A 15285-nucleotide genomic window follows, 5' to 3' on the forward strand; every position below is an offset into this window, starting at 1 on the left:
TTTAGCCTTAGCAGTTCAGAATGTTTCAGCAGCAGTGACTGAATTGGTCAGAGTTTCAGAAGAGACACTTTTGCGTAATGTTAAACTGGACACATAAGCTCATTAGGGTTCTATGGCAAAGAATAGAACCATTAGAAATTATGATTATATTGCATTAATGTGATAGTTAATAGGTATGAAAGTTCCAGGGACCACATGAAGGCTCCCTAGAATTAAAATGTATGAATAGCTGTAAATGGTGATATAGTCTTACGACCAAGTGAAAGAGAAGTTAAAGATAGTACACAAGTGCTATACAGAAGTGAAGGGATTTCTATGGGGAAGAGCACAGTTTTTACACAGAGCTTCACTAACCAAGACTTTTTGTTTTCCGTGATTTTGGCAGGGTAAACTTGTGTTGAGATTGTGAGGGTCACGTCAGAGCAAACATCAAATAACAGCAACTGGGAATTAAGATCACAAAAAATAAAAAAAAAGAGGGAAGGATGCAGGTCTAAGGTTTGAGCTTTGATGATGTAAGAAGGAAGAGATGCATTGGGCATGGAAAGGACAACACCTACATTCAACTGAGAACGGACTTCAGAAGGACTCAGATACCCTGGGGAAGTTCTGTCTGTCTCCATAGCATGGAGCCTTAGACAGTCAACAGCCCTTTCCCAGAGCTTCAACAGGGGATGTCTAAATTGGCCAGACTAGAAGAAAGAGCAGAGGAGTGGATCCACTGTCTCCTGATGACACAGATTAACTGCAAGCAATACTTCTTTTTAGTTCATCTTTTAAGCTAAAATAATTTTTCTATATAGATATCAGTCAAATGAGAAAAGATGTCAGTCATAAATCACAGAAGGACCATACAATATTAAGGGTTCATCTTATAAACCTGCAAAAATATTAACTAAACACTGCCATTGTTAATTTTTTCTGTTTTTAATTATGATGACTAACAGCTTATTGAGCAGCACCTCCAATCTTCAAACAATGACATAAATTTCACCAGGAGCTGTCACTTGGAAAAATACTTTCCTTCATAAATAAAAGTGGGAGAATCTAAAAATCGCTATAATGAGAGCTGGAATATTTCAGTTAGCCCCACCAAATTACCACACAAGTGGAGGATTTCTTTCTCTTTGGGATAATAGCATTATTCCTCTGTATGGATTCATTCTCCCAGAACCATCTGGGTTTAATCTTGCAAAGGGCAGGTCTAATATGATGGAAAATTCATTTTGTATGGCTGATCAATTCACATTCTCTACCAATCTTCCAAATTGAACTTACACTTCATGTATGACCTTATTTAGACAATATTCAAAAGTAATGAATATCATTCACCTCATTTTAAGGATGGAGAGTACTGTCAAAAAAACCTGTTGTCTGCTACAAGACATGAGAATGACTGATAAGAACTGTGTGGATACAGAATACTTGGCTTTCTCTAGGGCATTTCACTTAGTACATAGCTATTTGATGAAACAATGTGCATTGTAGAATTGTTAAGAAATACAAACTGCTGACATATATCAAAGTACAGTTGTTATGAAGTATCACTGACGAATCCTCTACTGAAGGTTTCGCTAAATTTTGGTTTTGCTAGAAAGATGATTTTTTACTTTAGCAGTGATTTAAACAATCATATGATTTCTTTCCTAGTAAAGTTTATAAAAAGACTGGAGAGGCATAAATAATGAAGAAAAGAGCTTAATGAGAGCTCAGACTATATAATGCTTTGAATACTGAGTTAAATATCAGAGGCTTACTAAGCAGATTTTAATACAACACTATCCAAAGTGTTATATCCACTTTCACATATAAGACTGAGGTGCCTCATCCAGAGTCTTGGAGATCCCAGGTGCCTTGTTACAGATGGTGGTGACAGGAATCCCTAAGAATCTCTTCATTTATCTTTTTGTATGAGACTGATAATTAGGTGGTTCAACCGAGTGTGTAAATTGGGATAACTTTGTGCTCCAGAGAACTTCAGGTCAAGAGAAAAATGCTAAAAAGAGATTTCTCCTTGTGATGCTGTGCCAAGAACTCAGCACTTGACTCCAATGAAGAGGAATCTCAAACAGAGGTAGGGAAGTGACCTTGCGTGTACACACACCATCGAATAGCATGTGTGGTTCTAGTGTCCACACTTCCAGAAGATGTGAAAATACTGAAGAGAGTTCACAGGAAGGACACAAATAAGATTGAGGAATCCTTATTGATGGGAGATTTAAGGACCCATATTTATTCAGCTTATCAAGAAAAACTGAAGAGGTGGCTTGATCTTTGTGCATAGGTGCTTAGATGTGGAAAAGATGTGGAAAAGATAGTGGGAGACTTTTGAACTTTTGCTATCAAAGGCATATCAAAGTTAAATGACAGGAAGTTGAAGTCAGAAAAATTTAACCCTGAATAAGTGGCTATTTCCTAACATAGTAGGTAATTAAAGATTAGAACAGCTAATATTTAGAATGGAGAAATAATGGTGTCACTATTAGCTGAATTCTTTGAAATGACAATATATATTTTCCTGAAAAGCTTTTAATTCAATACCTGGAAAAAATTGTCCATACAATGTGTGATAATGACACATAAAATGTCCTGATGGTCCCTTCTGGCCTTTGTTTCTTCTCACACAATGCCCATTTTTCCTTTCCTAGCAAAGCATGGGAAGAACAGAACTGTCCTTTCTTCATTATCCCTACTGAGTTTCACTTTTACAGTTGTTCATTAAGCTAATTCTTACAGCCAAAACTCATGAACTTTAATTTCTCCCATAATCATATGCATTGATTCAGAAGTAACTCTTATCCTGCTTCAAAGCAGATGGGGTTTTTGTTGGGTTTTTTTGGAAGGTTTGGATTGGGTTGCAGAGGTTGAGTTGTTGTTTGAACTGGTGCAGACAATCCCTTTCAGGTATTGCTTGACTAGAACTTGCCCATTTTCTTATGAGTACATAGGTAAGCCATAAGTTCAGTAAGAAACACTTCTTCAGGTAGAAGTTGATGTGGGTCTTCAGCTTTCTCTTTTTCCCTTTTTCTGTACAGCACCTTTGTTGTTTGCTGTGAGCATAGATGTTATCTTCATCTAATTAATTTTCTTGTCTATTATGATTTAGGTACCATTTTAATCTATATTGAAATGTATGCATATTCAACTTCCAAAACCTGAAGTTCTTTAGTCTAAATGAAATTCGGGGCTTTTTGATGTTTTCATGAAATTCAATAGCCTGTGATGTGGGCATTCAAACTAGGTAATGTAAAAGATCTTCTGGTAAAAGATTTTCTGACAGTGTGTTGCTTACTTGACAGAATTTCATATATATTTAGTGGATGGTGTTCTAACTGATGGCTTTTCATCCATGCAGAGGGACACTGTGTCTCTAAGAAAATATTTTCAGGGGAAGAATTTGTCACATATTCTATCTAAGGTCTGACCAACACCCACTGGTCAGTGAAACCAGATGTTCCTCTTCCTTAATCCTCTGCAAACAGAGAGCAGAGATGAGGTAATAGGAACAAGCATGGAGAGGGAGTAACTTGGCAGATCATTGCTTGTTTTGATTATAAAAATACGTCAGAAACAATATCCTAAAATAATAGATATAAATACGTACACAATTTTGTTTCTCGACAAAGATGGAAGAATGATGGCATTGCCAAAGGTTGGTCAATTAAACTGAGATATGACTGGTACATTCTCTCAACTTGCATGTGAATTCCCTTCAGTTTGTTAAAGCAAGAGCCGAGGAGTTTGTGTTGCCTGCATTTGATTGGTGTAGAGAGGCAAATGGAAAGCTTATTGCACAATTGGACCTTATCCTGTTTTTGCACTGAAATACAGAATATATAGAAAAAGAAGTGCCCTTGCCCACACTCAAAAAATATTAAGGGCAATATAAATTAGAAAGAAGAAGTTCCAACTAGCCTTTAGTGAACTACAGGTGTATTTGTTTGCTTGGAGGACAGTTTACTCAAGTCTTTTCTAACAGGACTAAAGTCTTAGATTTAGAGCTAGTCTTCCCTGATAACCAGAGTCTCAGCTGGCTAATTGAAGAGCAAATAGCATAATAAGGAATACGTCAGATTAGGAACACCTAGGGGAGACTCCCAAAAACCACCAGTGCATTTTGTGGAAAGGGTGACTTACTCCATCAGCCTCTGAAGTGGAGAAATACAGCTGTAGGCAGTTTACTGAATTAAATGAGGCACTGAAAATGGCACTCTGCCAGCTCCATGTATATATTAAAAATTTACAGGGTGTTCTGGAAGAAAAAATCTTCATGCATTGCGTTTTCCCATAAATTTAATTCTCTCAACAGGTTTTGTCATGCAGAAATGCCTTCCTGTCCAGGAATCAACTCTATCTTGTCACCACGTAGTTTGCAGAAACTTAGGATATTGTTTCTGTACATAATTTTCTTTTGGAATTTCCACTCATTTTTCAGGTCCTGTGGAGGCAGAGTAATTTCTTTAGCTGTACTTGGTGAAACTCCCATGTGGACTTGTTAAAGGTGCTTTGGAAATTAGGCAAAGGCAGTCTGGATCATTGGAAGGCCCCTGGAGCATCCCTACAACCTATTGTTCTGCTGAACAGATAAGTCAGAAAGATAAAATTGCTGCCTGACTGCAGATAGATCACTAGATTTATCTTAGGTTCATCAAAATTCAACTAGGGTATTTTGAGCTATACAGAACAGTAGTGCAGTACTGTTTTACCAGCAGCCAGATGTGGAGAAACATGACTGAGACAGAAATCGCTTCTTTCAGCAGTCATCACATGCTGCCAAAACTGAGAAGTTTATATAAATCCAAAAGGAAGAGGCTGAATAGAGATGCTTCCCCCCCTCCTCCGCTCCACCCAACAACAAAGACAACAGGAGAGACAAATGTCAGTTTGATGAGAACAGAAGCAAAATAAGATTTTTTTTCTGCATTTTTCTTCATCTTCTGTATTTGGTTTGAATACTTATCTCAGTTTTTTTCTCACAGAGCACATGGGAAGGATACATCTACAATTCCTCATCAGAAATTTGGGGTACAGGGTCTCTGACTTTTGCTTTCTCCAAGAAAAATAACATTTATTTTAATGAACTCCCCTTTATTTCTGGATGATAGACAAATTGAAACTGGATGAACCCAACCTTTTCTGACCTGCATGGATGTTTGACATTTAAAAGCATTTCGTGAAGTCATAGATAATGAACTCATTTACTGGCTGGCATTTAACTTGCTTCTGTTTTCTTGGACAAAATTTTGTAACACGTCTTTTTCAAACACCAATAGTTGATCTGTCTGCAAAGTCAGCACTCCTATTTTTCCTAATTTGTAATTTATTTCTAAATGGCAGAAAAACATTGGGTATTTTGCTGAAATGTTTAAATTTGGGAAAGCAATGTTCATCAGAGTCAATTAGAAACAGAGAAAAAGACAAAAAGCTGCTGTCAGTGACTATACTTGCATATTTTTAGAAAGATAACTGACAACAGCTTTACAAAAGTGAACAGCCTGAAGTTCCAAAGCTACATCAATTAAACCAACATTGCAATAGAATGACTGCAGTAAACCATTACATATTTAATCTTTCAAACATATTGTAATACATAGTGTATCACAAAATTTATAAGTAATTTGATTTAGAAAAATATATTTGTTTATACTGTGGTGGTACAACACAAGTTTATTGTTTTGGTCACCACAATATAAGAAAAATATTAAGCTATTAAAGAGTGTCCAAAGGATGGCAACAAAGATGCCAAAGAGCTTTGAGGGGAAGCCATGTGAGGAGGGGCTGAGGGTGCTTGGTTTGTACAGTCTGGAGAAGAGGAGACCGAGGGGAGACCTCATTGCAGTTACAAGTTCCTTGTGAGGGGAAGAGGAGAGGCAGGCACTGATCTCTTCTCTGTGGTGATCAGTGACAGGACCGAGGGAACGGCCTGAAGCTGTGCTGGAGGTGTTTAGGTTGTATGTTAGAAAAATGTCCTTCCCCCAGAAGATGGTCGGGCACTGGAACAGGCTCCCCAGGGCAGTGGGCAAAGAACCAAGCCTGACAGAGTTCAAGAAGTGTTTGGATGATACTCTTGGGTACATGGTGTGACTCTTGGGGATGGTCTTGTGCAGGGCTAAGGGTTGGACTCAATGATCCTTGTGGGCCACTTCTAACTCAGCATATTCCGTGATTCTATGAAGCTTGATGTAGAATTCAATAAAACTAATATTTATTTCTTATTGTTTTCTACAATCAACATATTAAGACAAAATGCACAGTACCATTAAACTTCTATAAACCATGAAAAGCACAAAAGGAGCAACTGAACCTATATAACATATCATAGCACAATATGCATGTGAAAGATTTCAAAACACATTTTAATTGCTGTATAGTAAGATTAGTATTTTCTAGAGAGAATGGATAGTTTTACAGTGTTTTTTGCAAACATTAGCAGTTCTGTTTTTCAGTCAGTTCCAAGAAGTAATGATCTACCAATGGGGCAATCAAATTCTGCCTATTTTCGGAGACAAAAATCTCCTTTTGACTTCATGATTTGTTGACAAGAGCTCAGTGTTCTGCAAGACACAACTCAAACCTACTTTTGATATGAAAATATGAATTTGTGGTTGCATAAGAATGTAAGACATTATGCAGGAGGCTGAATGCTCCTTTTCATAAATTGTATTGCACCTCACAAAACCGTACTAAGTACAGGATCAGAATGCCATACAGTATGATTCTGATCATGGCTTTAGGGTACTTTCACTTTTCAAAGTAAAGCCAGCAATGCTTCATTTTCTTACCAAATGTCTATTCAGAAATGGACGACTTTATGTAAACTTTTGTTGCAAGTCAACAACAAAATAAATGTCCCTGCAAAATCGCACTAGTGATCACCGAGTTCAAGAGCCTTAATTGGACGGTTAGTTCCAAAAGATTGCTTCCCTTTGGCTTGCTCAGTAAATTGGAAGATGTAATGTAGCAGAAAATACAATCCTGCTATTCTGTCATGTGCTTAAATGTCTCTAAAATTATCTCTAATTTGTATTTATATACACTTTGTAACTTAAGAGCCCTGCAGTTTTTACTGAGAGGGTCACATCCTCTGTCTGCCATCAGCTCAAGAAGCGCTATTGAAACTTATAGTTTAGCTGCCTGACCACAGAGGAAGTATTTCTCTGTGTTGGTACTGTTGATTCATAGTCCCATATGGAAGTGTGAATCTAGCTTCACATGCTGGGTTAGCTGGGTGTCTGGATCCACATAAGTCTGTTATAAGGGCTCCCCCCCCTTTTTACCTCCCACACTTTATACCTCAACATGTCTGAAAAGTGTCATTGTTCAGATGTGTATAAGCTTCAAACACACCTTGTGCTACTTAAAGGGATTCTGTTCAGAAGCAATTTAGTTTGCATATCAAAGATAAATTTCACTTATCCTGAAGTTCAACATATTTAACAAAAACATGTCAGCAACATTTAAAAAATATTCCTTTCAGCCAGTTGCATATTATAGAATCATAGAATCATAGAATCATTTGGATTGGAAGGGACCTTAAAGATCATCTCGTTCCAACCCCTCTGCCATGGGCAGGAACGCCTTTCACTAGACCAGGTTACTCAGAGCTTCATCCAACCTGGCCTTGAACACTTCCAGGCATGGGGCATCCACAACTTCTCCAGGAAACCCATTCCAGTGGCTCACCACTGTTACAGTAAAGTATTATTATTGTGAACTGCATTGAATTGAATATAAATGCAGATTATAAATGCTTACTCTTCAATTTAAATATTTTACTGTATTTTAAATAAAGATGGTTTTGTTCTGTTTAGAAATTGATTATTATAGTATAATTAATATTTTTAAGACTGTTTCATTTGCCACTCTCCTTCGTTTCTGTGACAGTTGGACAGTGAGAAAATGGCCAGAGAGATGAGGTGGAAGTAATAGGGTACAGCAATCGGAAGTCATTGGATGAGGATTGTCTGATTAGAGAGATCAACAGAGACTGAACTTCAGTTTTCTGAGGAAGGATTTTCTCCTTTCATTTTCTGCAGTTACATGGTGCAAAGAAAGCAAAGATTACAATTTGCCCACTCAGTCACATACCATGAGTTATTTTTAACTTACCATACAAATGGCACCTCTCATTTTTAGTCTTGATGGTCAGCTTTTCAGATAATGGAAACTAGTATAGCTACTTATTAGTGCAGCAAATATATTTCCTGATGGTCTACACAAAAAAAAAAATGGTAATTTTCCCATGATTTCAGTGTGGGTAAAATTTTAGAACCTCAGTTTGACAAGAGAGAATAACAAACAAAATAAGGGAAGGAAGGACAGTGATAGATAAGGGGATGATCACAGGCCACACATTCTTGTATATGTCTTGTTTCTCATTTTTTGTTTGTTTGGTTTCTATTTTTATTAGTCTGTTGTTTATGCTTTCTAAAATAGTGTTCCTAAATATACAGACACTACTTCCTTCAAACTTTACCAGGAAGCCTGACAGGAGGTTCATGAGAGGAGCAAAGAAGACATGCAAAGTTGCCTTATTTTAACATTGCTTATCATTTAATTCCTTCCTTAATTTCAGATGACAATGTATTTCTGCAATTCATACAACTCCAAATCTAAGACTTGTGCTGGAGTCTTAACTTCTGAGATGCTTTTCATTTTGACAGCAGTTGGAAGTTCACAGCATGGACTGGATCCTTGGAGATTGTTTCTGGTTATTTTCTAGTTTGTTTTGTCAGAAGGATACATCTTTATTCAGGAAAGATTATTCAAAAACATTTTACTGCAGTAAATACCTTAGTTGATTTATATGAATACACTTCAAAAAGCTTTATGTCTGCAATTCATATTCAAGCCAAGAGCTCTTGGACATATGGGAAAACAAGAACCTATTGGATGGTCCTTTGACTTCAGCACCATGACTAGTGCTCAGCTCTACCAGGACACATCATGTGAACCAAATAAGCAAGACCATTGACCAGCAGCTCTTCCTGACACTTGCCAGTTAAAAGCAATCTTACATTTGGGCTACAGATCATCTCCATCTATTAAGTCCCACCTCACAAAGTTAATTTCCAAGAATACCTAATCAGATTCTTAAAGTCATCATCACATGTGCCTTTAGCAGCCTAGTAAAATCCTCTTCTGACTGCAGAGCAGCTCAGATAACAGTGCAATTCCTTACCAGTAGTTTTACTTTATAACAGAATTAATATTTCTTCAACATTACCAAATGTATGACAAGGGATAACTTTCAGTGTCCAATTTTCACTAAGCCTGGACATTCAAGATCCAGACTTAGCAATGTAATTTATAACTTGTCCGCAAATTCAAATATCATAATGGTTGTAGAAATTCAGCCCTCTACAAGTTTTTGACTCATTTCAGAAATTTGAAATATATTCCTAAACCCTGTATGTTCTTAAAACTGGCAATGGGAGTACAACGAAACAAGGATACAAGGAAGCAGGATGTAACCAGGATCAGCCAGTCAGCATTTGACTTCCATGTAGCAACACATAGGTTGCATATAATCAGGATTAGATTTAACGCCCAAGAGAGTTTTACACAAGAATTTAAAATAAGAGATTGGTATTTCTGCTGATTCTCTAAACCTGATCTAATTTAACTGAGACAGAAGGATCCCAATTTCTGAAAAATCTAGACAATTTCTATCTTTGCACAAGAAATATGTTCACAATATTGATTCTGTGTTCCACTTACTGATCTTCTTTGCAGTACTATTTCACTCAGCTATAAGCATCATTAGAGAGCTAAAATACACTTTCTGAACAGGATCAACATAGACAAGCTGAATTTAACAAAGATTTGTTAAATAATTCCATCTCCCATGAAACTAATACATTTTGATATATTATGTATTATTTCATTAAAAAACCCTGCAAAACCAAAAACCAAAGGCTCCACAGATTTTGCCTAAACCCCTAAAAATATTTATTATTTTCCCTAAGAGTTTCTATAAAAGCTTATCTAATTAAAAAAAAATCATAAAATGAAAAATTCTTTGAATTCTTTGTATAATTCTCTAGAATATGCTTTCAAATATCAGTGTGTTCCTCCAGGAACAAACTAAATTCTATAGCAGCATTGAATTTCATCAGTGAAAATATCTATTGTATGGTTCGTATGAGAGCTGTTAGCAATTGAATTTAAATACTTATTTTTAACCATAAAAGCTTTTCTGGAATCCAGACCAAAAGAGTGAATACTGTAAACTGAATTTCTTACCTCTGATGGATGTCCAGCTCTTATAAAAGTACAGAGGGGATCAAAAGCTCCTGTTCCACAAGCCAGAAGATGCGTTCTGTTATATCGGTGAAGGACACGGATGTAATTTGCACATTCATCCTAGATTACATAAAAAATAAACATAGGAAAATATTAGCTTTTTAATTTTACTTTTTTTAATATCTTATGTGCTCTTAGATGATGTTCTCATATTGAATCTTTCTATTCTGTTTCACTTCACACTAGTAACTCTGGGTAACCAGTTTCACAGATGGACATTTTTACAAGAAAAAAGCAAGTTTAGAGCGCTGATTTATCATAATTTACTTTAGATGCTTAACCAGTTAGGAGTTACAAAGTTATAAAACACACTTTTGTTCTTCTTTAATCTCAGAGATATTCTGCAAATCTAAATATTTGTTTTACTAAGTATTATTAGATATACTAAATATTAGAGTCAGAGCATAAGATGTGAATAGTAAGCAAATGGCTCCTCTCTCAAGTTAAATAAACTTTATCTCAGGAAAAATAACATTTTTTTCTTACTTTTTTTTATAAGGCCACTGCACCATTAATTTCTTGCATAATTAATTGCTAATCAATATTTTTTTATATTGTATGGCATCATACTTTATCTGTTCCCACTGTTAAACTCTCCTTTGAAGAAGAAATATTCGTTTCCCACAGGGTGGTACTCTGGGACTCATTAGTGTATTTGCAGCTTCATAAATATTACAATTAAAACATTTTCAAACATCCCTTTGAGATGTGGGGTCATTATTTTTCCTGGACTAAACTAGAAACAGAGACAGTGAGATAAAAGTATCCATTGATTTTGGGACTCCTGGGACTTGGTTTTACAGAATTTTACATTTTGCAATGGTTTCTATGTTTGAAGAAAAATCCTGCTCATTTCCATTCATTGCTCAACATTTCTACAACTCAGACTCTGGGTTTTAAGACAGTCACATAAAGTTTAAGATTATTATAATTAAATTAATCTTAGATAACTTTAGCTGCTCTAGAGTTTAGACATGTAATTTATGCTATTCTCCTAGGCCTTTTCAATGAAGATGGCCAAACATCTCCAAAAGGCAGTTAATACAATCATAAAATCAATGCGTAAAACAGAGTGGAAGAATTTCCTTTTTGAAAATTTGCTGTTCTTCACTGATGACTATTTTAGTTTTCAGACTGCTCTATTTGTATCAGAACAATCCTGGGTCTTATTAACCATCTGCAAGAACAGAGAGCATGAGTCTGCAGTGGGTTCCTGGACAGAATTCAACACTTGCAAATTCACATTAGGTTCAAAACTAAGAAACCATCTTTCTTCTTTCTTCAAATGGTTACGTCATTCAGTTCAAGTCTTCCAAGTTCTCCAGCAAATAAATAAGGGAAAAAAATCTCATTTGCTACATGATTCTCCTTAACATTCACTGTGAAGATATATCATGTTAATTGAACGAAGTAGGTAACTTACACAGGTAGGTAACCTGTTGTGTAATTAAATACTATGTATATACAAATCAACCTTGCAATACCTTATTTTTGGACTTTCTTGATTTGTAACTAATTTGTTCCTTTTTAAAAAGTTAATAAATAAATAAATACATTCAGACAAATAGAGAAGAATGGGTTGAAATCAGTAGGATGTGATCCTCTATACACGGATCAGCACTCAACAACAGAGCATGTGCATTTCACAATATTTGCTGACTACTGGTAGCAAAATGGCATTCCATAGGAATTTTATGAAGCCTTGTAATTTTTAAATTATTCTTTACTGGGCACTGATGCTGTACCTCATTCTCCCTCTCCTCCAAGTATGACCTTTCTGACTTATTCCCTCTGTTCGCTCTCAGTGGTGGTCTGTTCGTTACTCTATGACTTCCTTTTTTATCCACCTATGCCTGCACCTCTTCATCATTGTGCCAAAATCACTGTATTGATTTAGGATTTTTTTTTTTTAAATGACCAAAACCTACACATTTTTTCTCTTGTGTGTATTTGTAGAAACGCTGGAAAAATTCTGCAGAAAAAAACAGTATGAGGAAGATACCAAATATAGAAAAAAAGTCATTCCAAATGTCTAGACTTGATCATTTATAAACACATGACAAAAGGTGCTGTTCTGGCAAGTGTCAGGCAGCTAGGCATTGCTGCTGACCCTACTAATAATACACTGTCCACACAGCAAGGAAGAGATGCATCATCCAAAGGAACATTAAAATAAGACTTCTTTCTACTATATTAATTAATTAAATGTTGGAGTTGTCTTCAGGATGCTCCATATTAATAGATCTGTGGCATTTTATTCATCTGAAACTTCTCCGTGTGGAGGAGTTAATCATCTCTACAGAAATGGATTTCTTTGTCTGAATGATTTCCAATTCTGATAAAGTGATTGAAAGAATGGAAAGCTCTTACACCACAGGCTAACAGGTGTGATTCTTGGCACATTGGATGACAGCTTAAGGATTTTTTTCCTTGGCTTCACACGAATCAAAAAAGTATGACCAGGTTTTAAGATTATGCACGTGTTGTTAAGATAAGGTTTTTTTAACTGTCCTATTAAGTCTGTTAAAAGCTCTGAAAGTGTGTTTATTGCTACAATACTTGAAGTTTTAGTGCTACAACATGAACTGATAACTTTTAAAGGTTGTAAAACTTGTAAAACTGGTCTGTTCTGTTGTATAGAAAGAGGCAGCAGAGTATGCATGAAGTATTTTAATGCTGAGAAGCTGATTACAATATTATCAGTTCTACGTAATATTAATTTTGCCTTGAGTAACAGATCTTTTACAGAGGAAAATCAAAAGAGAAACAGAATGAAAATAAGAAAAAAATTTGAAATAACACTGACGAGTAATATTTTTATGAGAGCTTACAGTGTAAAAATTAACATTCAGAACTTAGAACTGGCAAAGAGTTGATGTAAAGATATTATGCTATTAAGTCAATATTGGTTTATGGTTACAACAAAATGAAGGTGAGAAGAAAATTATTAGGAAAGTTTTTGATTCAAATTTAGATTCCTTTCAGGCTGAGCAATCTATCTTACTGAATACTGAACATGCTGATGGAAAATTACCAAGGTTTCCCTGATATTAATTAGCCTTACTCATTCATATAGTTCATACATAATTAGGTCTTATGGGAGGATTAGAATATCTTTTGGAATTACAATATTTCCAGCTTTTAAAATTTTTAACATATTTTTCTTAACAATTCCACTTCTGGAATCTTTTAATTCTTCTAAAGGTCTGGGTTTTCTATAAAAGTAATAGTTATACCAAACTTTCACAGTGCAGAGAGATGTGGGAAATATAAGAAGTTCTTTAAATGACCACTTTCACTGCAATGCAAATTTGAAGACTTATAGTAACAAACTGAACAACAAAAGTTTGGAGTTTTAGGGAAACTCATGACTCTGAGGGGGACAGCTTTGCATTGAAACAACAGTACCTATTTCTGCATTAATTTAACCAAAAGAATATTGTCAAAGTATCAGAAAATATATCCCGTCATGTAGGGGTGAAAGAAAGATGATAGACCTCTAACTAATTACAGCTTATGCTGAGAGGTGGTATTAAATAAAGCTCAAATGACCAGGGTTTCAGATTCATTTAATATGACCATAAGGTTTGGGTAATGTAGAAAACCACTCTTTTCAATCAAAATCACCTAAAATTGTCAAGCGTACAAAAGTATCCGGAAAAAAAGTGCAATGAACTTTTAAGAATCTTCAAAAAATATCAGTTCTAAGCCAAGTGAGTGTAAGGACTTGGGATTTTATTATTATTATTATTATTGTTATTGTTATTGTTATTGTTATTGTTATTATTATTACTACTACTTTCCAATCTTGTTCACTAACTTCCTTAATATGACAGTTCTCATGCTTGTATTGCAGCAGAATTCTTTAAAGCTTCCCAGTCTTACTGGGAATATATTGTGGTTATCACCAGGGCTGCTGTTTGTTGTGTTTGTGGGAAAAGCTTGTATGTGCCCTTCCATTTCCTACATCCCTGTCTCTGTTGCTGTAAAACTATCATCATTTTCAAATCCTCTGGTACAGTGTGAGCTCTCTCAGCTGTGGGATTTATTAGGTGTTGTACTTGTGGTGTGTTTATGAGGTGCAGATAATGAACTTGGTGCACTTTAAAATTAAAGAGAGCTCCCATCCAGAAGAACTTTCATCCTGTGCTGCCAATGATATCAGCTGCTATATGTCAATGAGCTTTCAGGTCTTTTCTCACGAACTCATTACAGTCAAGGCACGGAATCACAAGAATAGAACAGTTCTGAGGCTCATTAAAACAGAATATTTTTATTAATATACCATGAAACTCATAGGGCAAAATAAATTAGAGTGCATTCTATAATTACTAATAATTGAACTGCTTTTCTGAAAGCATTCTAGAGAATAGGAACTTTAAGCATAAACTGGAATGTGAAAATGGTGAAGGTATCTTACGTGTATGAAAAGAGAGAGAAATAGAAATGGAAAAGGAGAATTATTAAGGTACCTTCTTTGAGAGCTCAAGAAAAAGAATTAGAAGTTCAGATGATCAAAAGTGTTCATTGTGTGTTTATGAGCTGGTTTGAAGAGCAATTAAACTAATAAATTTAGTGTGTTAAGAGTAGTTAGATGTTTTTAACCTACAACACTTAGAATTATATCTATGCTTTAATCTCTCTGAAGTTAGGGGTGCCTGAATCCCTGTTTTGGACTAGCTACTGGTATAATTAAAGTATATTTTATTTGTAATTAATGATACTTACAGCATCTCTTCCTTTAATTATGCATTCTTCTGCCTGCTGAGGTGTACTAGGCCAACGGATCTGAGAGGAAAAAAAAGAAAATCATTCAATTGGCAGTCTGATCATGTCAATCCAGCTCTTCCGCTATTCTACATGTGAAAGATTTGCAGAACAGAAGTATAAAACCATAGAACAGCCCCAGTTGGAAGGGACCTCAAAAGATCATCTGGTCCAGCCTCTTGTGGGAAAGGGAGCCTAAATGAGATTATCTAG

At 35.6% G+C, this 15285-nt stretch overlaps 1 protein-coding gene across 1 annotated transcript in view; it reads right to left on the reverse strand.

The window, feature by feature from the left end:
- The window catches only part of SEMA3E (semaphorin 3E), a 134567-nt gene that overhangs the window by 43896 nt on the left and 75386 nt on the right, over positions 1-15285 (reverse strand). Inside the window, exons 3-4 of the mRNA XM_017807856.1 lie at positions 15034-15093; positions 10246-10365 (exon numbers count right to left, since the gene is read on the reverse strand). Coding sequence (XP_017663345.1) covers positions 10246-10365; positions 15034-15093 — 180 coding nt within the window. The remainder of the gene's footprint in view (positions 1-10245; positions 10366-15033; positions 15094-15285) is intronic.

Source organism: Lepidothrix coronata, unplaced genomic scaffold (assembly GCF_001604755.1).
Source record: "Lepidothrix coronata isolate B3197 unplaced genomic scaffold, Lepidothrix_coronata-1.0 Scaffold20, whole genome shotgun sequence".
NCBI lineage: Eukaryota > Metazoa > Chordata > Aves > Passeriformes > Pipridae > Lepidothrix > Lepidothrix coronata.